Source organism: Budorcas taxicolor, chromosome 2 (genome assembly GCF_023091745.1).
Source record: "Budorcas taxicolor isolate Tak-1 chromosome 2, Takin1.1, whole genome shotgun sequence".
Taxonomy (NCBI): domain Eukaryota; kingdom Metazoa; phylum Chordata; class Mammalia; order Artiodactyla; family Bovidae; genus Budorcas; species Budorcas taxicolor.
Window position 1 is genome coordinate 5,062,817 of NC_068911.1, and position 24,452 is coordinate 5,087,268.

A 24,452-nucleotide genomic window follows, 5' to 3' on the forward strand; every position below is an offset into this window, starting at 1 on the left:
CCTCTGCCTCGAAGTTTCCACGCCTTGCCTCGTGAAATCCCCTTCTGGCCCAGTGCCGAAGGATGATGTTCACCAGCTGATGGGTCCGGGCGAGATCCCACCCGACCTGCCCAACCACCTGGGGCTCATGTGCCAGCCCTGCCCTGGTGAAACTCCCCTGCACAGGCCGGCCTGGCGGGGCTGATGGGGGTGGTCACCCCTGTATGTCAGCCTCTGTTTTACGGGCTTGGGGCAAGGGACGCTGAGCCAGACAGGGCCTCCCGAAGCAGCCTAGCTCTCCTCGTTCTAGAATACTAACTCCCAACAGCAGAAGCCTTGTCTTCGTGTTCGTTCTGGTGCCTGGAGCCCGGCCCAATGCGTCAGAGCCACCTCCTACGTTTGTTGACATCACCAGTGAGCGATGGGTGAGGAGCAGAGCGCACGCCCTGCCCGGGAGAAGCCCTCAGTCCACAGACACTGGGGGAGGAACCTGAAGAGGCGTGTGGAGGGCAGACGCAAGTTGCATCAGCAGCAAGAAGGAAGGGCCTTCTAGGTGGAGGGAACACCTCCTAGGCAAGAGGCTCCATGTGAGTAGAATAGAGGCAGGAAGGGCTGCCGGCCGTCCAGTGGGAGGCCTTGGGTGGACAGGCGCAGCTGATACCCTTAGGAAGAGTGGTGACGCATCTTCCCTTTGCCTGGGAAGATGACGCCGCGGGAGGTGGATGGGGGCAGAAGGGAGGGGTGCAGAGGGACGTGGTGACCCGGCGGGCGGTGGTGGTCAGATGAGAGCGCAGTGGAGGTGACAGAGATGCAGGGTGTGTGCTCGCTCAGTTGCATCCGACTCTTTGCAACCCTGTGGACTGTAGCCCACCAGGCTCCTCTCTCCATGGGATTCTCCAGGCAAGAATATTGGAGCAACTAGCCATTTCCTACTCCAGGGGATCGTCTCGATCCAGGGATTGAACCTGCATTTCTCGTGTCTCCTGCATTGACTGGTGGATTCTTGGCCATTGTGCCACCTGGGAAGCCCAGAGAGAAGCAGAAGGCATCACAGTAAAACCCTGTATCTAGCCGATTTTCCGGAGAAGCTTCCGGGGTGTGGGGGTGGTTGCCCATCCAGCCCTGCCTCTAGCTTAGCCTGCAGGCTCTGAGGTGGTACATCGGCTGGACACTTGGGCGTCAGCCCACCTGGGTCCTGACACGCCACAAACCCACAGCTACTCAACAGCGGTGGCCGGAGATCCACTGGTGATGGGAGCGTTCCAGCAGTGAGGATGTAGCCGATAACTCAACAGAGAGGGGTCCCCAGTGCAAGGACCAACGGTAGCTGACGCTTAATGAATTCCTGAGGGTCTGATGCAAGATCAGTCCCGTGGTGCTGGCTGGACCCACAAGGAGGAGCCGCCAGGTATCCTGGCAGAAGCTCGCAGAAGTAGTGGAGACTTGGTTTCAAGGATCCTCTGATGATGCTCTGAGAGGATACACAGGGCCAAGAAGTGGCAGGAGAGCAGTGGACAGCCACAAAAGAGCTGGGCTTGGTCCCGGGACACAAGCAGCCACCAAAGGGGCCGGGCAGGAGAGGAGCATGAGTCTGGATGACGCAGCTGCTGACACCACCCTGTACCTGGAACCATACTCTGTGTCCTGGCCGCTGGGGCCCCAGAGGGCACGCCTGCTCCCTAGACCTCATGGTGGCATGTGACCTCCTGACTGCCAAGGTTCCTATCAGTTGCTTTCTCAATACGGGGTAGGAATTAGCTGCTGGGCAGGCCAAAGAGAAAAGAAGCCCAAGCGTTCATTGCTGGAGGAGCTTCTGTCTCTCGCAATGAACAGATTTACTTTATTGAACAACTACCGCCTGCAGGGTACTGTTTATTTCCCCCACCCCCTACCTCAGCCCCCACCAGAAAGCAGCCCCTAAGAGGGCCTGGGGAGCGCACGTAGGGCAATTTGGCCCACAGCCCTATTCACAAAAGGTCTTCAGTATATGCTTTTGACGTTACTCAGTTTTTTAAAAAAATATATTTATTTATTTGGCTGCATCGGGTTTTCATGGTGGTGTGCACGATTTTTTTTAGTTGCAGCACGTGGGATCTTTGATCTTCGTTGTGGCAGGCAGAATATTTAGTTGCGGCATGTGGGATCTAGTTCCCTGACTGGGAATCAAACCCCGGGGCCCCAGCGTTGGAAATGTGGAGTGTTAGCCTTGGACCACCAGGGAAGTCCCTGACATTATTCAGTTTTCATTTTGAAACTCAGCAAGGACTCTGGAGCCAGGCTGCCTGAGTTTGGATCCTACCTCTGCCACTTACTAGCTGTGTGACCTTCACTGAAGTACTTAACCCCTGTTTCTCAGTTTCCTCGTCTGTAAAAAGGGAATGTCAGTAGCTTACACTAGTCACAAAAAGCCACATATTGAATGATGCCATTTATAGGAAACGCCCAGAGTAGGTAAATCCATAGAGACAAAGGGCCTTCCAGATGGCTCAGTGGTGAAGAATCTGCCTGCCAATGCAGGAGACACAGGAGGCGTTTATCTCTGGGTTGGGAAGATTCCCTGGAGGAGGAAATGGCAACCCACTCCAGTATTCTGGCCTGGAAAATCCCATGGACAGAGGAGTCTGGAGGGCTACAGTCCACGGGGTCGCCAAGAGTCAGACACGACTGAGCAGGCATGCTCGGCTCGGCACAGTCTAATGTGGTAGGTCGGGTTGGGAGCTCTGCTGCATGGAGTCATTCAGGTACTCAGGGTCCGTCTATCTAACGTCTCCGTCATTCTCTGGCGCCTAGGAGTCCTCTCATGGGTCCACTTCAGCCAGCCAGATTCTGAGCAGCCAGATATACAGACAAAAAGTAGGTGGGTGGTTTTTGAGGACTAGGAGGAGGGACGCAATGGGCAGTGGCAGCAAACGCGTACAGAGTTTCTTTTAGGGATGATGAAAATATCCTAAAATTAGATAAAGTTTAAAGAGTTATTATTTACACAATGCTTAGAGCAGCGCCTGACACACAGAAAGTGATTCATAAGTCACTGTTAGGTAAAACTTACTTCCATAAGAAGGCATTCACCCTGTTGAGCTTGGGGAAAATATGCTTATAACGCAATTTTAAAGTGGTATCCCCTTCCTGAACCTCACTGTCTGTTGAGTAGTTTTTATAAATCCTGTAACTTATCTTGTGGATAGCATTATTCATTCATTCATTTTACCATATTGGTGCCCTTCCCCTCCTCCATAAATGGGTGGTGACTCTAGGCTCTGAATGGCCACCACTTCCGATGAGCTGTCCTTGACTCAGCTATAGACAAAGAATCTAAAAGGCAACAAAAGGTGAGAATGTCACACAAAGGCATTTAGGAGGAGAGTTGGGGATGAGGTGTGTGGCCTTTGTTTCAGTGGTAGAGGACTAGGAAGAGGTGATTTCCAAGCTGTGTGGTCTCTTTATTTGCTCAGAGCTGAATTAAAGTAATGCAACCACAGAAGGATTCAGGTCAGGAAGGGGCAGTCATAGGGACCTTATGGAGGGTGCCCTATGGCAAGACCAATAACAAGTGGTTCTCTAGGGGGAAAAGACCTCTGATTGGTACTGTTTGCCAATTTCCATGGTGTAAATACTAAAGCTACAGGCATGATAGCATAGGAGTCAGAGTTGGCAAGAAGGGGGCAATAATTCAGTGTTATAGAGCATTTCTGTTGTATAGCTATGATAGATGTAAATAACCCCGAAGCATAGATAACAGTAAATGTAGTAACATAATTGACTTTTTAGTATTTGTAACCTTTGCTTTTAATAACAACTTTGACATATAATTCACAAACCACAAAATTTACTCCTTTAAAATGGATTTTAGTATATTCACAGAGTTGTGCAATGATCACCATTCTTTAATTTTTTAGAATATTTCAAACAGCCCCCAAAGAAACCCCATACCTATTAGCAGTCAATCCTCATTTCTTGCCTTGGCCTTAGGCAGTCACACACCTAATTTCTATCTCTGTGGATCTGCTTAACCTGAATACCTTATAAAAATGGAATCATAAAATATATGAACATTTGTGACTGGCTCTTTTCTCTAAGCGTATGTTTTCAAGGTTCCTCTATGTTGTAACATGTATCAGCACTCCACTCCTTTTTATTGCTGTATAATATTCCACTTCAAGGATATAACATTTTGTCAATTCATTCAGCTGATGGACATTTGTGTAGTTTCCATCTTATAAAATTAGTTATTATAAATAATGCTGCTGTGAATGTCAGTGGACAAGGTTTGATGTGGACATATGTCTTCATTTATAGTAGGGATATATCTAGGAGTAGATTTGTTGGGTCGTGTGGTGACTGTATGTTAATATTTTGAGGAACTGTCAGATTATTTTCCGAATCGGCTGTGCCATTTTATATTCCCATCAACAAAGAACAGGGGTTCAATTCCTAAACATTCTCCCCAACACTTATGATTTTCTGTCTATTTATATACCACTGACAGGACCCTTATGGATACCACTGCCAGAACCCTCTGGATTCACCCATTTGATCCAGCTCAGCCCTGCAAACATTTGGGGTACCTGCTGAATGCCAGATCCCAAGAGATGCACGTTTCTCCAGTACTAAACAAAATCTATATCCCTGTGAATCCAGCCCCCAGCCTGAGCTTGCCGGCAGGACAGACGACGGCTGTGTCGTCATTCAAGTGGTGGCTTGGCTTAGAAGAAACACTGGAAAGAACTGAGCGCAGGGGAGAACAGCCTTAGGGATACTGGAGACATGGCTCCTCGCTTTAGGGATCCAATCCCGAGTTGTTCCAGAGGCTGTTTCGTGACTCCTGCTGCTGCTGCTGCTAAGTCGCTTCAGTCGTGTCTGACTCTGTGCGACCCCGTAGACGGCAGCCCACCAGGCTCCCCCATCCCTGGGATTCTCCAGGAAAGAACACTGGAGTGGGTTGCCATTTGTGACTCCTAGAGGAAATTGAACAAAGCAAACAGGTTCTCATTTGCTTTGTAAATTCTCTAACTGGAAGTATTCAAGACTTCAAGAGAAGTACTGGGCAAAGGTGTGAGCAGTGAGGTAGTTTGTTGGGTAAAGGTTTCCATTAGACACCGTCCAAGGAATGTGTACCTTAACCCCTCTTCTGTGAAGTGGAAAGGAAACACGTTTTCTAAAAACCTTTTGGGCCACTTGAATAATAACAAAACCTGCTTTGGGATTGTGATCTGATGTGCTGTGGTTGGAGCGCACTTTAATTATGATTAACAACCACGAGGATTATGAGGCAGGGCTTTGGCTGAGCCAGCACTGCTGTGAACACATCCAGGGACTCCTCCCCGGGCACAGCGTGAGCATTCCCCGGCTCCCTGAAACTCGAAGTGCGGAGCTTCCTGATCCCAGTAGAAAGTAGAAGCACAACAGGTGACTGTCTCGTTTCTCGACCTTTGCCTTCCTTTCCTTTTGCACATAGAGATCAGCAGACAGCCATGGATACTTTAACCCAGCACTTCCACATTCCAGCTATTTGTTTACTTAGGTGTTTATTGTCTTGCCTTATATGTCCAACAAATATTCCCTGGACATGGTCTGTGTGTCCTCAAGGGAACAGCACTGCAGAGAGCTGGCATTCAAGATGGACTTAAGGCGTCTGGAGAACTGGGGAGGCCCCCCTGCAGCCAGTTGGTAGCGCCCCATCTGATAAGATTCAAATCAGTCCCTCTCATGTACACACTGGACTATGAGTGCGTTCTTTGGAAAAGCCCAGCATTTTCCCAGCTCCCAAGCTTCTGCTCATTATTACTTCTACCTGGAAAATAATTCTTCTCTCACCTTTCTGCAGTAGGATGGTCTCTCCTCACCTGCTGACTGGGCCTTGTCTCTTGGTGGGGAGAGGCGGGCATCCAGGCCAGGCAGTACTCCTGTAGAGAATGCCTCCTGGAGCCAGGCCTCCCACCGGTGCCAGGCACCGGCCGCTGACACGTGCACCGTTCCTGTCCTCGGGGAGCTCACAGTCACAGGAACAATACAGCCCGGCAGCCGGGATAGCAGTGGGGCCAGGGCCACGGCAGGGCACTAGGAGATGACAGTCATTTCTCCTGGGGTTGGGAGAGGCCTCCTTAGATGACTGTATTCTTCAGGAGAGTCTCCACCAGGGAAAGGGAGCGTGCCAGGTGGCAAAGAAAGAACAGGAAGGGCACTCTTGTCAAGGGGAACAGCTTGAGCTCAGGAGCTGAATTAGCGGGTGCGAGGGGAGACAGTATTCTATTCTTGTCGAACTGAAATAAAAAATCCCATAGTTCCTCCGTGGCTGAATAGGTCAACCTAAGAAGAGTCTAAAACGCCTATTACAAGTAAAAAAGGCTGAAGACAAAAGGGGCCTATTTTTACACGTTTTTAAAATACTGAGAAAAAAATTTAGGACGGATTCTGGATGCTTTTCATTGTCTTCTTATACTTACCTTTAAAAAAAAATTTTTTTTTTTTTAAGTAACTGCTGGCATCACCTGCTGCCCATGCACGTCTGTGTCTGCAGGGGGCGCACCGGCGGCCACCGTCCCTCCGCCAGGGCGGTGGGCGGGGCCTCCAGGGCCAGTGTGGAACTGACGACTGGCGGGACGGGCTGTCTATCACGGCGTCCCGCCCCCGCCGCCCTACGTCACATGACGCAGCCCATCATGGCGGTGGGAGCGCGGCCGCCGGGGCCCGCGGCTCCGCAGAGCTGCTGCCGTTGCTGCTGCTGAGAGGCGGCGGCGCGGGCAGGCGGACGGGCGGGAAGGATGGTGTTTCCGAGGTCGGAGCGGTGGGTGCGGACCAGGAGCCGGGCTGAGGTGTGGCTGAAGCGACGCGTGCCCGAGAACACCCGGCGCGGGTGCCGCTGAGGCAGCGAAGGGAGGCAGGACCGACCGAGGGACAGACCGACGGACAGGAGGGAGGGCGACCCGAGAGCCGGCCCCCGGGGCCGCGCGGCGGGCGAGATGCCGGGGCCGCCGCCGCCGCCGCCGCCGCTGCCGCCGCTGCTGCTGCTGCTCCTGGCCGTGGGCCGCGCCGGGGCCGCTCCACTTCCGCAAACAGGTGCAGGTGAGCGGGCCCGGGGCGGGGAGCGGCGGCGGGGGGCGGCCGGGGAGGAGTCGGCGGGCTCGGCCCGGCCTCGGCGCCGGGGAAGCGGAGGGCCTGCCCGGGGCGGGAGGCCCGGCGGAGCCCGTGCTGAGGCGAGGTTCTGCCGCAGGGGCGTGAGCTGGGGGCGGGCTGCCTCTCCAGGGCCGAAGCGGGGGCGAGGCGCTGCGGATGGGGCTCCGGCGGAGGCTGCTGGCCGGGCGGCAGCCCCCAACCCCTCCCCGGGGTAGGCTGCGGTCCCGGCTCTGGACCTGTTGCCCGAAGGTCCTCAGCCTACATCGCTTCCCGGCAGTTCAGCTTCCTTCCCCAGATGTCACCTGCCTCCTGTGCCTTTTTTCCCCCTCACATCTTATAATAACCGTTTCTTAGCCCTAATCGTACTTTTAAATACAAATGAGTTTGAAGAGCTTCGCAGAGTTTCCTTCGCTCCCTGCAACTCTTTCCGAAGTTGTCAATTGATTTCAAAACGCTGTGCTTTTTATTCGAATTGGATCTCTGGGGATGAGAAGGAAGCAGCTCTATAAATATCTTTATTTTAGGAAGCCAGTGATTAGAGTAGCAGCCTTTGAATAACTATTGACAAAATGGCCCAGGGGGTGATTGAAGTTTCTATTTTAGCTATGTCAGTGTGTGATTTTCTTTTTATTTTTCTCCCATCGTTTTCGTTTGTGGTTTATTTTCCCCGATAAAACTTCAGTCCAGGAACGCACCTCAAGTTGGATAACTTTTTTTTTTAAGGAAAAAAATAATCTAGGCTAATTTGCTCTTATCTGCTGCTGCCGATCTTTGAATTGAGAGGAGACTGAAATTTCACAGAATCATGGAATTTTAGAGATGGAAGAGGCCTTAAAGAAAATTTAGTCCAATTTTTATCGTTTTGCACTTGAAGATAGTGAGGCTCTGGGGGTCCAGTGACCTACCCAAGGTGACACAGCTAAATTGTAGGTGGAGCCACAAGTAAAACCCAGGTCTTAGATTCCCCTAGTTGTGTGATTTTTCTCCTTTACCATATCAAGTCTCTTAGCTGTTTAGAATACTCTTGAGGTCAAGAGTTATTTTAGAATGATGTTAATTGGGTACAGAAAGTGGAAGGTACTGCCTCTAGAAAAGACATATTTTTCAAGCACCTCTACAATGGAAGCTAAATATAATTGTTTACAGAGACACACCAGGTTATGTCATTGAGTGCCCTTTAGTGGAGTATTAACTGTTACCATTGTAGCATACAGTGTATCACTAAATTTCAGCCACTGCCTTAAATCAGATATTTGTGAGGTGAACGCTGTTTTCTGATCTGATACATAAGAAGAGTGAGCATTATGAGGAGTGTGTAGGCAGCCCGGGTAAGAGTCCCAGAAAGTACCTGGGAAGCTATAAAAGGCTATAGGGAGGAGTGTCGATGTTGATATGGAGAGAGATTCATGGTGAAATGGAAAATCAGCTGCAGAGTAGGATAGTGGATAAAGAATATGGATGCAGAAGGGATTCAGGAAGTGTCCAGATGACTTTGCAGTTCATCGAACTTTTACATATTTTGGAAAACATTCTGTGTAGGAACCTTTGGAAGTGTGTCTGCCTATAAATCTCTTAACATGTATTTTATTCCCTTCTTTTAAAATTTTATGGAGGTATGAGTAAAAAAATTGATGTTTTTGTTGGAGTGAGACAGAGCAATCGGGAAAATTAATCTGTAAGTAGAAATATCAAATCTTGGCATTAAATAAAACATAAAGAGCTATTTGGTGACATATACCAGCTCTTGTAGATTCCCCCTTCGTGTTCGTTGCTTGGAGGGTCTTGTGGTGAGACTTGTGGCATATGGTGACAAGTACCTGCCAGGGTTAAATTCTTGGGAAGGATGCACAATCTCACATAGATCTGGCAGTTTGTATTTCCGTTCAAAAGAGATTTTTAATACTGGTAATGGAGATGGATTCTTGACCAAGATGTATTAGATCAAGAGAAATAAAGAAACCTTTGAGCTAGTCCTGGTAAGTGAGCTCGATGATCAAGAAAGAAGAAGCCCTCTGGAACATACATGGGAGATTTAAACATTTAAAACAGTAACTCTTAAAGCTTTTGATTAACTGGGGGCCTGTACTCTTTCCGCAGGGAAGTCTGGCCACTTTCAAATTCCGAGTAGATCCATTGTGTTGGGTCTTTGCCCCCTTGGTCTTAATGCTGCTTAAAGTTCTAGCTAGTTAATAGTGTTTTGGAGAAAGCATGGCGTATCAACAATAGGTTGGAAAAAATACTTGCAATTTAGCCTTTGCCATGGGGAAATGAGATGGTTAACTAAAATTTGGCTTTTAAATTGAAGTTCGTTTATCCAAAGATTTCTTTGTCATCCAAAATTGTTTCTAGATTCTGAAGTTGAAAAAAGATCATTTACCCATCAATCACGGTGAGCTTTGTGAATATGCAGATTGCCTTTGCCATCAGGCACATTTCTTGGTTGAATTGCAGGCATTTCTTAGTTGAATTGTGGCGGTGGATCTCTTTATCACTTACGTCCCTTATGTCCTCCCTAGGGTGGGGGCTCCTTTTCTGAGAATCTGTGTTTCTGCAAGAACTGGTCCTCACTTAGGAAGCTTGCGTAAAGAGAAGAAGTCCACTGTTATTTACACACACACACACACACACACACACACACGCACTTCAGTTGGGGGGGGGGGGCTCCTTTTCTGAGAATTTGTATTTCTGCAAGAGCTGGTCCTCACTTAGGAAGCTTACGTAAAGAGAGGAAGTCCACTATTTTTTACACACGCACTTCAGTTACCAAACTAAGATGACAGTTAAGTCATTCCTACCTTTCCTCTCTTGGAAAATACTTAGGTGCCTTTTGCAAGACTCTCTGAATTCACATCATAAAGAAAGATCGGGTACACGTGAGGCATTCCTTCGAGTCCACCGCTCGTTATTAATATCAGGATCGTGGTGAGATCGGGAAACCCACTTGCATGTTCTGTGGCATGTTAGGTCGCAGAACACAGAGGAAGCTTTTAGCAGCTCCAGATCCAGGACTTCATGGAAGTCTGTGAACCCGGTGGGACGCAGCTACTGATTAAACAGTAGCTTGTGAAACCTGGGCTTTTATTTTAGATTAAACAAACAAGCTTGTATCTTGAAAAAGATTTCTGAAGTAAAGGAAGTGCTCTTTAAAGTGTGATTTTTTGTTTAACAGCTTCTGAGAAATAAAAATTATTTCCAACAGGTTTTTCGTGCAGATTCTTGTCAGTCTACATGACTGTGAGGCTTGAGATCTGATTTAGGCTGGAAACACTGTTAATTGCTTTCAATTTGTGATACTTTGGGGTTAAATAAGTACTCTTATTTGCCTAGTAATTGGAAATAGGGCCAGCAACTTTGTAGCATCAGCATTGAAGTTATCAAATCTCTGCAGTTTTGCTGTTGCTGCAGTTCTCTTGAAATTTAGAGTCCTTGGGCCCTCTGTGTCTCCTGTGGGCATAGAGATAGCAGCTGTATATCTAATAATAATAATAATTAAAAAACCGCCCTGTTACGTAAATGTCATGTGGGGGACGCCCAGGGTTCTGAAATGGTTAAACAGACAAGTCCTCAAAAAAGTCCTTACAGGCAGGCATATAAAAAGAATCCAACTTTTCAGCCCGGTTGGGAGTAAAATTCATGCACCAATCACAGGAGGAGCAGTTCCTGCAGCCAGAACTTGGCCTTTGGAGTTGATCTGGGTGTGAGACCTTCCTCTGCCACTTCAATAGCTTTTAAGACCTTGGCCTGTCACTTGACCTCTCCGAGCTTCTTAGTACTCACTTAACTTTTTAAAAAGGGATGGTGACAATATTTACCTAAGGGGTTGCTATCACGTGGTAGCCATGTCTGTTACAGGTCAGGCCCTTGACAGCATAGATTTCTTTGTAGATTTGGCGGGTCATCATAGAGTTGACTAATGGTAGGTGCTGTTGTCAAAGAAGGAACTCGGCCTGGGAGGCGCTTAAACATGGAGTGCCTGAAACTTACACATGTTTTTTTTTAAAAAAAAGTCTTTGTTTCTCAAAATGACAAGTTGTGATGGGTGAAGACGAGATCCTTTAGAGAGAAATCTGGCTCACTGAAGTATGATCTATAGGCTGGTGTTGTTGCTTCTTGAAATTCACAGCCTTGGGGAATTATGCTAGAAATTTTTAAGATGATCTGGATCAGCGTGCTTTTATATAATAAACCTGTTTTTGAATGTCAAGATGACTAAAGCTCTTGGATGTGAACGACTGCTGGTTTTAACTTATTTAAAGGAACCATGGGTGATCTTAGTTGGTTTGATCCCAAACAGAAATTGTACACTCGCAGAAAGCATCCGTGAAGGCAGGAGGTTCACCCGGGCTGAGCTCGGACCAGCCCAGGGCTGAGGTTTCCCCTTAGAAAATGTCATTCGGAGAGATGAATGTGACAGACTTGCTTTCTCTTTCTCTCTCTGTCTCTCTCACTCTTAAAAATCATGTGTTTTTGCAGGCTTCTAGCGTTGCTTCACTCCGAAATTTTTATGTATTACTCAGACACGGGGAAAGGGATGTTATAGAAAGGAGAAGCTGGACAAGCGTTCCTGGTAGAAAACAGACTACTCTATCTGAGGTAGTTTTTAGACTCAAATCTCTCTTTTTCTGTGACTCCTCACATGAAGACGCTGTAAGAACCCTGAGGAAATGCGGTGAAATCTGTGTCGGGGCAAAATATCGGAGTGAAGTATTTTTAAATTGTAGCGAATGACTAATTTGGAACCATGCCTTGGCATTACAGTTATTTGCCACAGAGAGAACAGGCATATCAGAAAAATAACCTCGATCTTTCAGAAGAAGGTTCTGTGCAGAGGTAAGCTCAGTGCAGAGGTTGTGAATTTCATTTGACTTTATTGTGATTCAGGTGGGGAAACTTGAGAACAGCTGATGCCAAACGTCTCAGGTGCCTTGAACCCACAGCCTGGTGTGCGCCTTTCCTCCTTTGAAAGCCTTTGCCCTTTCTTCCTTGGCTGCATAACAGCGGTTTGCTCCCCTTCTGCCTCCCTGGGGCTTCAGCCGGCTGGTGGTAAACCTTCCATTTTGTTTTTGGCAGCTTGGCACATTTTCATCTTACTATGTTTGTTTAAAAAGGTTGGAGTTACCATCAGATCAGACCCCAGGTGCTGGGGTGGGGCTGGGGTAGCCCCTGGCCTCCAGCCTACGGTCCCCGCTTGGGCAGCATTGGGCAGGGAGGTCATCGCAGCTGGGTTTCTGCTGCCCTGGCCTCCGCTCACCCCGCTTTATCGCGCCTTTTTTTTTTTTTTTTTGCGGCACCAAGAGGCCTATGGGATCTTAGTTCCTTGGCCAGGAGTGGAACCTGGGCCCTCTGCAGTAGAAGGGGCAGTCTTAACCTCTGGACTGCCTGGGAATTCCCCTCAAGGCACTTTTTTACCAGCTAAATTGATCTGCTCAGAGTTTGCAAAATGTGCTGCTGGGATTCCCATCTCCCATGCTCCGCGTTCTGCTCGCAGTTGCCTGACGCTTCCCCTTGTGTCTCTTAGGTGCTGTCATTTCTTTTGCCTTTTATTTTTAACCTCTCTACAACCCCAGTTTCCCTACTAAGACCTTTTTCTTTGCCCAGGCTTAGTGATTGCTGGACTTACCACTGGTGGCTCAGATGGTAAAGAATCCACCTATAATGCAAGAGACCTGGCTTTGATTCCTGGGTTGGGAAGATCCTCTGGAGAAGGGAATGGCAACCCACTGCAGTATTCTTGCCTGGAGAAGTCCTTGGACAGAGGAGTCTGGAGGGCTACAATCCATGGGGTCACACAGAGTTGGACACGACTGAGCAACTGACACTTTAGGGTTTGCCTCCCCTGATGAACTCCCAGAGTGTCCCCTTGTGGGGCAAGAGGTTCCAGGGGATGCAGGATGAAAACGTGGAAACTGGTTTTTCTCTTTGACATTGGAACTTTTAAATTTATTTTCATTTCATCCTTAAACAATGTTGGCTTTCGTGAAGGTATAGAATACATTGGTACGCTAATGCGTTTGTATGATTTTGTAAACAAATTTACAAGAAATGGAAGAAATACAGAGAAAACTTACCGGTGAGCTGTGTCATCAAAAAAAGGTTTGGGTTTGTGGCTTGAGCCTACCATGTGCATTTATCAAATACCACCTTTTAAAAAAAATTGTATACTGGAGTGTAGTTGATTTACAATGCTGTGTTAGTTTCAGGTGTATAGCAGAGTGATTCAGTTATACATACAGCTATTCCTTTTCAAATTCTTTTCCCATTTAGCGTATTACAGTATACTGAGTAGGGTTCCCTGTGCTCTACAGTAGGTCCTTGTTCGTTATCTATTTAAACTATGTGTGAATGTGTTAATCCCAAATTCCTAATTTATCTCTCCCCCCGCTTTTTCGTGGTGGCTCAAATGGTAAAGAATGCCTGCAATGCAAGAGATCAGAGTTCGATCCCTGGGTCAGGAAGATAGCCTGGAGAAGGAAATGGCAACCCACTCCAGTCTCTTTGCCGGGAGAATTCCATGGACAGAGGAGCCTGGCCAGGCTACAGACCTCGAGGTCACAGAGAGTCAGACACGACTTTTCCTACCACCTGTTTTAAGTCCTGTCTCTTCACCTGGATTGCAAGCCTCAGTATTGCTCGTGTTTGCATGATATCCCACTTTTTGTTGAAGTTTGTGGGTGATGCTGAAGTTTGATGAAGGTGGTGCTGGAGAACTGAGTTTCCCAGACCAGTACTCAAGTGTCCATGCATTAAGATGAGAGGGTGTCAGCTTAGAGCCTCTCATTCTCCTAACTTTACCTTCAGCCAGCCAGGTCCCTCACCCGGAAGGAGGCCGTTTATAGTTGTTTTATTTTTAGTTGTAAATTTTTTCTTTTAGAACAATTCTAGATTTACAGGAAAGTTGCAAAGATGGTACAAAGCGTCCCTGTGTATCCTTTGTCCAGTTTTCCCTTTTGACATTTGTAACAACCAGGAGCTGGTTCTAATGCACGATTATTAACCAGCACCCAGACTGTATCAGGTTTCTTTCCTGTTTCCCTCAGGTCCTTTTTCTTGTTTCGGGATCCCACGTGTGTCTGGTCGTCACATCTCCTTGGGCCCCTCCAGTCTGCTCCCTGTTTTGGTGATCCGGACACCGTGCGGAGTAGAGGTCGGGTGTTTTGCGGCATTATCCCCCAGCTGGTGCGTGTTTGATGTTTTTCTTGGGATGAGGCTGGGCTGCTGTGTTTGTGTGGGAGGAAGCCCGCAGAGCGACAGTGCCGTTCTCATCATGTCCTGTCGAGGGTGTGTGCTCTCACGACGCCTGGGCCCTGGCCCCTTGGCTGAGGTGCTGTTTGTCTGCTGCCACCTCTGCCAGTCACATACGCCCTCCTCCGTAGCGCCCATGTGCCCGGCCCCTGTGAGCAGCTCGCCACCTCCCTGAGGGAGAAGCATCTATAGCACTTACTCAGGATTCTGTGTAGGAGATTTAACTGTTCTTCCCCGTGTATTTCCTTGTTCAATTATTTATGTGAATATGCACATGAGGATATTGATTTTTACACTTTGGGTTGTAATTCAATACTGTTATTTATTTTGCTGCTTAAATGGGCCGTTGGGAGCTTTCAGTTGGCTCCTATGTCCTGTAGACACAGACCCATCTTTTTTTTCTTTCTTTGTTCTCCAGCCCTGTGAGAAGCTGTGGCTCCCCTGCTCCGGTCCACGTCTCTAGGGCTTCCTTTTATTGGAGGGTGATAATAGAAACTGGGATCTGGGCCCCAGATTTGCCCACTGCTACTGCGATGTTTATAACAGGGTTTTGATCCTCTGCTTCCTATACCTAATGCCAGGTGCTGGGAAAAGAGAGCAAGCGAGGGATTTGGTGGGACCAAGGGCCTCTTAGGGAGGGATGGACGACTGAGACGGACCCTGTGCTTGTTGGACCCTGTCACTTGGCCAACTTTTAACTTTTTCTTAACACCATCGTAAATACGACACATCCCGTGCCTGTGGTATAATGGTACTGGCAAGAAATTATTTTTAGAGCAAATATTATTGTTGGAAGCTTTTATTTACTCTCTCCAAGAGCAGCCTCATCTAGAAGAAGATGAGGGAAACCTTTTAAGCTTAAGGCTACAGTTAGAATTACAGTTAGTCTTATCAGCTTTGGAAATTGTTGAACGGGATTATAGGTAACTCCTTTAATTGGTGAAAGTTCAGATGAAATGTCTAGGGGCAAGTCACTTGAAGAGCACAGAGGGCTGGAGCCTTGCTTTGATCTTTTCACAGAGCTTTTGGTTTCTTTTCATTTCTTTATTATGGAAAATTTCAAACATAGCACAGAAGTAGGATAATGAATATAACGGACCGTCGTGTGCCTGTCACCCAGCATCAGCAGCTTTAAATTTATACCGTTGCTCACTTATGCCTTTTTCACCTGCCTGGTGGCCCCCATTGGTTTGATATCAGTCCTGGCCATGGTATCAGTTCAGCTGAAAATGTTTCAGGAAAAAATAAAGCTGTTTTTATAAAACAGAATCACTTACATCAAGATCAGCTGGGTGCTTGTAGAAATGCAGATTGGGGGCCCCCAAGCGCACCAGCTGAATTGGAATTCTGGAGGTTGGCCCAGAAGTCTGCGTGTGTAATACTTCCGTGGTGATTTCTCCAGCCCCGCAACACGAAGCGCTCGATCGTGCTGCACGCGCTCTGCGTCGTTCAGTCGTGTCCGACTCTTTGTGACCTCCTGAGCTGCAGCCCGCCAGGCTCCTCCTCTGCGCGTGGGGCTCCCCAGGCACGAACAGTGGAGTGGATTGCCATTCCTTCCTCGAGGGTGTCTTCCTGACCCAGGGGTTGAGCCCACGTCTCGTGTGTGTCCTGCCTTGGCAGGCAGGTTCTTTCTCACGGAGCCACCTGGGAAGCCTGTCTTCTACTGGAGGCGAGATCATCTCAGTTATTTAATAGGAACCTGTTGACTTGGGGAGCTTGTGAGACTCAAGGAAGGAAGAACAATTTAAAATTTAAAAATTAATGTCAATACCTAAGATCTGAAGAGATCTCTGCTCCTGATCACTGTACGTGAATATTGTTCTGAAGAATCTTCCTGTGAGAAGTTATGTGTGCTATAACCACGAAGGAATGTACAAACTTCAGGGTGGAAAACACACCACCTACCACTCCAAAGGCCTTTTTTTTCTTTTCCCCCATAATTTTAACCCATTCTCTGGGAGACAGTGTGAATAATAGCCTCTTTACATTTTAAAAATACTCTGTATAAGTAATCAGTAAAAGAGCTGTGAGCTGGTGGCCTGACAGTCAGTTGCCAGCGCTGTGAGCTGAGCACCTTGTGGTGCCGATGGGCCTGCCCTGGCCTGCCGGGTCTCAGCCCAGACCAGCAGGGAAACTCGGCTCAAGCAGGTGGAACTCAGGACGCTCCCGGCTCCCCAGGTGACAGGTGTGCACGCCGTGTGAGAGCCCCTGATTCTCCACCTACAGGACAGCGGTGCAGTATGATAACCATGTTGTTAACACTGTACTATAAAAAAAACAAGTTAGTTTTTCTCAGCCGGATTCTTTTGGAATAGCCTCATATTTGTAGCCCATTTTATATTTTTCAACAGGTAACTTTTTTTTTAAGCTTGTTGATGTATTTTAATGTATTTGCTGTGAGTGTATTGATATGTACAACATATGATGAGCTAAAGAAAGAAAACTCACTCTCAAAATGCTTCAGTGTGACAACTGTATAATGAGTTGGGTTTGATTAAGAGCATCATAGACACACACACCAGGACAGATAATTTTGGACTTTTTTTTTTTGCAACATGTATGCCTAACATAGGAGAAAAGAATTTCATTTTAAGCTTCTAGGCTAGTGATTTTTGAGAGAGAAGTTGCTCTTAGCCAAAAGCGAAACCGCTGTGATGTCAGTTTTAAAAACTCATAGTTTTTTTTTTCCCCCTCTTTGAGGTCCATGTTCAAAGTCCATCCTGAAAATGTCTTTTTTCCCCTTTTTGCTACACTGAACAGGAGGCTTGCGTTAACGTGCTGTAATTGCAGCCTTTAATTATGGTGAGTGAATCTCTAAGCCATTCTGGACTTAGAAGCCAGAGGTGGATGAGTTTGCAGTTATTCTGCACATTTAAAATATCTCCTCTGACCAACCAGTAATTGTAAAATTCTGTAGCTTCAGCTTCTTACTACAAAACCGAAGGTTGTGATCTACTGGTTACCTCTCAGATTAGCCTCTGAATTTAAGTTTAAAGCATCTTTCACGCTGCAGATTCTTCCTCAGAAACCCCATAAATTCAACCTGTGCTCCTTCCAGCAGGAAAAAAAATTCCTTTTTCCCAGGGCTGCCTGGCAGCATGCCTCCTGGAGCGGTTCAGGGTCAGCAGCAAGTGTTACTGTCCAAGGATGCAGCCTGCCGGTTCCGGGCCCAGAACCCCCCCGCGTGCCTCCCCCCAACTCTGACTTCAGACCGTTATTAAAACGCAGCGCACCCGGACACTGATTGCTGGTGAGGCACTGAAAAATAACAAACTTAACGAAAATAGTGCCCTGAGAACACTTCACCAGAGGCCTGCTGCCGGGGTACACTCCAGAAGCCTGTAATTCAACTTGGTTTGCTTTAAAAAAAGAAATTAACTTCAATAAAAGGTCTTGATAACCAGTTTTCACCATTTTTCACTCACTGTTCAAGTGAGACACTTGATGGACTCGTCCAGGTTTGGACTTATAAAATCTTTGTGTGAGAACTTTAGAGCAGAAAGGCCAGTTCTCAGGAGGGGGAGGTGGGGCCCAGGGAAGGGAAGCAGTCAGTTCAACGCCGTGGAGCCGCCGGAGCCCGACTTCCTTGTGGCCGAGGGGACCTGGCGCCCGCCCGCCCAGCTCTTGGGCGCTCTGCCTCGTTCTTACAGGACGCTTTGGTTAGAGTGATCAGCGTGCATGGCTGCTCCCAGTTATTTTCCCTCTGGATATTTATTTCCGTTTTTTTATCTCAAAGTCCTGGGTGAAATTCAGAGGTATCTATTGTTTAGTTGACCCTTGAAATAGTAAAGCGAATTCCTTATGAGTTAGCAGACTGACATGCTGACTTCCATAATAAGGCTCAGAAAAGCACATTCATCTTTAGTTTTGTTTTTTTTTAAATTTGTGGGAACAACCACTGCTGCCTCCGAGTTGAGTTGCAGTGTTTAATTAAAGGTGATAAAAAATATTTCTGACTTGAAAGAAATGTAATCATAAACTTGTAAATCCTCACTTGTGAACATGAAAAATACTTTAGGTGCTGTGATTAAATCAGTGCTGTTGAGGCCTGGACCCTGTCAGGAATCTGCTGGAGGCTGTGGATCCCAAGAAGAGTGCCGGTGAGCAGATGGCTTGTGTACACATGGTGAAGCGTCTCGGGCAGGTGTCAGGAAATGTGCCTGGCGTCCTGGACACACTTTCCTCAGCTCTGTAAGACCAGCGCCTTGATGGGTGCCCTTGACCCTGTGGTTCCTCAGCTCTGCTTCCTCCCAGGGCTCAGGCAGCTGCAGCAGCTTCCGGGTTCTCTCCTGGACCCTCTCCTGGTTTACTTATAATAGATGACTATTTAACGTGTATGTTTTGCTGCATCATAGCTTTATTCTACTTTTGAATAACTTTGTTAGTATAAATTTTCAGTTCAGTCGCTCAGCTGTGTCCAACTCTTTGCGACCCCATGGACTGCAGCACGCCAGTCCTCCCTGTCCACCACGGACTCCCAGAGCTTGCTCAAACTCATGTCCATCGAATCAGTGATGCCATCCAACCATCTCATCCTCTGTCGTTCCCATCTCCTCCTGCCCTTAATCTTTCTCAGCATCAGGGTCTTTTCAAATGAGTCAGCTCTTCGCATCAGGTGACCAAAGTATTGGAGGTTCAGCTTCAGCATCAGTCCTTCCAATGAGTATTCAGGACTGATTTCCTTTAGGATAGACTGGTTGGATCTCCTTGCAGTTCAAGGGACTCAGGAGTAGTTAAAAAAAGCACAAACCATTCTTTCGGTAAAAGTGCAAGCAATTCTTTCAGTTCTTTTGCTACTGATCATCACATTCGTTTTCAAGTCACTTTTTAAATGCCGTCCTCCTCTGCGTTCTGAGCAGCTTGGGCCCCGTGTCTCCATCTGCCTCCACAGCGTCATCGTTCCTGTTTGACCCTGTTTCTTCATCCCATTCCTTAAATTTTGTCCCCTGGCCCAGCGCCTCTGTTTTCTGTTCCGTTCCCCCTGTGCTGTCTGTGTGTATAAGTTAATGCACGTGGATGCTTTGAAAGTGGAAGTGTTCCGGGGCTTATGATAGAAATAGCCTGGTGAGCCCCTGTCCTGGCCTTCCTCATCCCACTGCTCCCCCTCATCTTGCTGAAGAACAGGCTTAAACCACTGTTTCTTGGTTTAAGTAGATACTGAGTTTCTACCGTGGAAGAAGAGAATGTATGTACCCATACACTCTTCCCCTTCTCAGCATCATTATTTACACTTCTTGGTTAAATCAGCACTCAGCGTTCATATTTTTGTGACTACAGATTATTCACAGCTGGCCCTATCGTGTTTCTGATGATTAAATTTCTCCGACATGTTTTGTGTTTCCTGGATGTTGTTGTCATTTCCTGAGTTTTTCGTGAATGTGTCATCCGTTTGTCCCACCCTCCTCAGCAGGAGTTGACTCTCCTCTCGGTGGCTGTGCCCGGGCCAGGCCCAGGCGGTGGCTCTGCTGCCAGGCCCGTGGCACCTGATTTCCTGCCTGCATGCCCTCGGCTCCCCTCCTGGGATGGGAGCTTTGGGGACTTCCTCTCTGCGTTCCAGAAAGTGGCAAGGCGATGCCTTGGTGTGAGTCTTTGCCGTTTGCCCCACTCATCCAGACAGGTGCTCTGTGGGTCTCTTGAATCTGGAGAGTGGGTGTGGTTCCAGAAGACTCTGGTCACACATTTCTAAAAATTCCTTTCCTTTTCCTCCTGGGACTTCTCTTCGTTCAGTGTTGGGCTTCTTGGAATGAGTCGCGACGCTCCTTTTTGTTCTTGTTTCATCTCTTCCTGCTACTCTGTGGCTGTCTTTGTTTTTTTTCTATTACATTTTATTTCCAGGAGTTTTTCCTCCCCACTCCCTTTTAAATAGCATCTTCTCATGAGTGCAGTATCTTCTCTTATTTCTGAGGGTATTAATTATAGTTTTGTATAGTTTTTTTTTTTTAAACCCTTGTACCATCTGCGTCCTTCAAGTCCCCCTTTTCTCTCTCTGGGTCCGTCACTTGCTTTGACTGTTCTTCAGGAGGGTTTTCTCAGATGTCGGGTCATCTTTGAGAGCCTGCCTGTGTTGAAGAGTGAGGGGCACTGATGGGAGGTCCTCCATGACCCCTCCCCTCACACTCTGTGTCGCCCCTGCCCCCAAGTCCTGGGCATCCCCGCCCCACTGCCCTGGAATGAGGCGTGCCTCCCGCTCCCCACTCATCCGGGCATCACCCCGTGGGAGCTCTGTGACCTGGGAGAAGCAGCTCTGCCCCTCTGAGGCTCATCTTCTTCTCTTTAGTGTGGGGCTTCAGACAGACAACCCCCCCAAAAGGGTTGTTGTGGGGCTGGGTGAGATTAAAGCAGTGCCTGGAACATAGTAGGCACTGCTAAGTGTTAGCTGTTTTTCTAACCACCTGGGACCAAACCACCATCATCTCTCATGTGAACTCCCCAATATGAGAATGTGTTCCCTGATGACTCGACAGTCTCCCCTGCTTTATTTTTCCACATGGCTCATCAGCATCCCAGGTACTGTATGCTTTCTGATTTGCCTGTGGTCCATCTCCCTGCAGGAGAGCAGAAGCTGCAAGGACAGGGCTCCGTTCTTCCCACTTCTGTGCTTCTGAAACCTGCAGTGGTGTCTGTCCTGCAGGAGATGCTTGGTGAACACTTGCTGAATGAGCCAACATCTTGGGGGTTGGAGTCGCTTCCTGACGTGTGAACGTCACAGTTGGGTGATGGAATAGCCATTTCCATGAGAGAGACACTGTCCCCAGGACTCCTCTAATTATCTGTAGGTCTCTCGTCTTGGGCTGGACGCCTAAGTGTCTGGAGACACCCAGTTGTATTGGGTTAAATTGTGATTAGGTCTGTTTTTCTGTATAATATAAAGACAAAAACCAGTGGGCATTCTCAGGTAGGAAACCCTCAGGACTCTTCCCTTGATGCTGTGCAGAACCTTGTCCAGTGGTGTAAGCAGTTTCCGGCTTAGTTATGAAGGTAGCACTTTATTATGGAGAATTTTGAACATTTGTGAAAATAGAGTACAGTGAATTTTCTGTACCCCTGCCCCAGTCCATCCATCCCTTTGGCCAGTCCAACAGCAGCCAGACACCATCTGCTTCCTCTCTGAAGAGAGAAGTTTTAAAGACACTTTGCCTGGAAATGTGTTTTAATTATATTGGCAAGAGTTTTAAGTTAGACCTTAGGAATTCCTGTCAGAAAGGTTCTAAGACCATTCGCTTCATCAATGTGTTGTAGGACATTTTAGAGAAACAGGTGGGCACATTTTCCTAGGATGTTAAGGGTCAGCCCTGCCTGGGAAGTAAGGAGCATCTAGGTCGTCTCTCGTTTCCTTTTTGGCCTTCTTGTGCAGAAAGTGCATTAGCTAAGTGTTGTGAACACCGTACTGTCATTGACTTGCCTGCACGATGCTATAGGCTTCAGCGGGAGGTTGCATGGAAAGACCGAACGTCCCTTTTCCCCAACCTCGGGGGTGCACCGAAGGGGCCGGTTGTAAGGGACGAAGCCCCGGGACACTGGCCCTGCGTTTCTGCTTCTTGGGCCAGAGCTGCCTGGTGGTGAGCTGGCGTCCCGGATCGCAGGGAGGTCCTGACGCAGAGTGTCACAGACACCCGGCACTGTGGATGACTCCGCACCCCAGCTATGCCGTCAACCTAATTGAGAATCGGGTTCGTAAAGTGTGGTTTCTGCTGCCATTTTCCTGTGGTGTGGGGCCTTGGCCTGGCGGGCGCCATCTAAACCTGCCATTCCCTTGGCCGTGCCGCTGTTGCTCTTTTGTGGTAGCCCCTGTCCTAGTCAGTGTTTTTAAAATTGGAATGAAACGAGCCTCTGATAACAGATTTAATTGGAAACGGCTGAGAGAAACAACAGCTTCATCTGAAATGATCTCATTCCCAGGTACTCAAAGCGCACCACGTCTCTGCAGGCGAGAGAACAGGGGGCTGGGCTGAGCTTGGAGAGCACGTCACTGATGGCCACACAGCGTGGTGTGTTCTTCGGGTCTGTTGATGTCCTGGCTTCGGGGTCTTTGTGGAACCTCTCTCTGATCTATCCACTTCATGTCAGCACACTACTTGCTATTCTGTGTGGTGGATATATTTAGTGCTGGGCTTCACTTTCCCTGCCTCATATTGGAGCTTATTGGGGAGAGTCTAGAGTGTTGAATGTTATTATAAATAAGTGTATTGTTAGATTGAGAGACCAGGAAAACCTTTAGTGACTGAAGATTCCATGTACAGGAAACCGTTATGATAGATGGGTCTATAATCTTGAGGTGTTAAATAAAAGTGTGTGATCTGCTCTGGTGGTCTCAATGCTTTTCCTCAAGTAGCATGATGACAATTCATTCGACTTGTCTCCAGGGAAGAGAGCTACTTGTCAGGATGTTGGGAAAGGAAGATGGCCTGGATATCAGGACCAGTTTGGAAGACTGCCGGTCCTTCGCTTCCCCGAGTTCTGCCTGGTCAGTCCGGTGGGCACCAGCTTTAATTGTCAAGTGGACACCGAGTGTCTCACGCATGTCTCCTGAATGTGAGGGTGGAGAGCAGAAGGGTGATGTCTGACACTCACTCTAACGGCCATTCAGTGTGTTCCCTTTTTCACACCATGGCGTCCTGGGAAGCCAGTGAGGAAGGGGAAGGCAGCGGATACTTGTCTCTGGTGCCGACAAGGAGGGGTCCCCTGCCAGAGGGGATGGTGTTCCTAAATTAATCCATTTACCATGTTAGGGGCCCAACTGAGCCTGCTCCAACTTGGGAACGTGACTGACTGTATCGGAGGACCAGGCCTTTGAAGAAGTGACTGTGTTAATTAATTGCTAACCCAGTATGCCTGGGGTCCTCACTCGAAGAGGAGGTTTGAACACAAGGAGCCATAGGATGCTCGCTGGGAGGAAGCGGCGAGCCGTCGTCGCGGTATGCAGGCCCCGGGGGAGGCCTCCGGAGGCGGCCCCGCCGGCCTGGGGCTTGGGCTTCCAGCCTGCAGGGTGTGCGGCGGTCGAGTCTTGCCGCGGAAGCTGCCGGCCGTGGTGGTTCGTGACGGGGCGCGGGCAGGCTGCCGCCCCGCGTCCAGACCTGCGCAGAGCTGGCGTCGCGTCTGTGAAGGCGGCCGTTGAGGTTCCCGTTCCCGGTGTCAGAGGCGGCCCCAGGGGCTCCTTGTGTGCGGGGCCCTCCCCGCGTCCGGCGCCGTGCAGGAGAGGGGCCTCCGAGCCTCCTGCTGCTGCAGGGCCGGGCCGGACGCTCTGGCGGCTTCGCTGTAGAGGAGATGTGCGGAGAGCGGGGCGGGTGGGGCAGATACTCATCACAGGAGAACGTCGGTTCGGGGAAACGCAGCTTTTAAGACCTGGAAGAATTTTGCTAAACTCTTAGTTCTGCAACGCGAATGGACAGGCGAAGAGTGTGTGGGGAGCTGTGTGTGAGCTGAGGAGCGAGTGGGGAACTGGCATGGGCGGGGGCGCCCCAGGCTCTGGACTGAGAGTGTGGTGATGGGGAGAACCCTTGCTGAGTAAGAGCACAGGTTACTCAGGGAATGCTACTTTTTGGTCTTATTTGTTTGACCCTGAAAGTCTGAGTTTATCCTGTTAACTGGTAGGTCTGTGATGGATTTTGGGGGAAGGGGAGAAGGTGAACTGGAAGGCTGAGGTGAGAGAGGGTCCGTCTGAAAGGACTGGGAGCGTCTTTGCTCCGGGTGGAGAGCCTGGCCAGGGTCTGGAGGGCCGGGGACTCTGCAGGGCTTGTTAAGGAGCTTGGACTTTGGGCTGATGAGCTGGGAAACCCTTCTGTTGAGACGGATGAGAACACAGAGCACCCCTGGCGTCCTCCCTGGAGGCGCCCTCTGTGGTCCCTGGTGACCTCATGTGACACTGTCCCGACCTGTTCTCTTTCTTGCTGGTTTTTTTTCTTGTTTTCATTTAAACATACGCAGATGTGTTGAACCGAACACCGGTCCCAAATTCATGCACTGAAGCCCTAACCTCTGATAACTCAGAATGTGACCTGGTTTGCAGACGGGGTCTGACAGAGGTGATGAGGCGAAGATGAGGTCGTGAGGAGGGCTGTGGTCCAGCATGAGCATGCCCTTGTGTGCAGGGGACATTTGGACACAGAGATAGACAGGCG

General features: G+C 48.6%; 1 protein-coding gene across 2 annotated transcripts in view; it reads left to right on the forward strand.

Annotated features, from left to right (window-relative positions):
* The window catches only part of LMTK2 (lemur tyrosine kinase 2), a 159,261-nt gene that overhangs the window by 77,881 nt on the left and 56,928 nt on the right, over positions 1–24,452 (forward strand). Inside the window, exon 1 of one of the 2 annotated variants that reach the window (XM_052636363.1) lies at positions 6,939–7,049. The exons of the other annotated variant lie outside the window; for it this stretch is intronic. Within the exon in view, the coding sequence (XP_052492323.1) occupies positions 6,939–7,049 (111 nt within the window). Of the gene's footprint in view, positions 1–6,938; positions 7,050–24,452 lie in introns of those variants that run through there. 2 annotated transcript variants of the gene reach the window in all.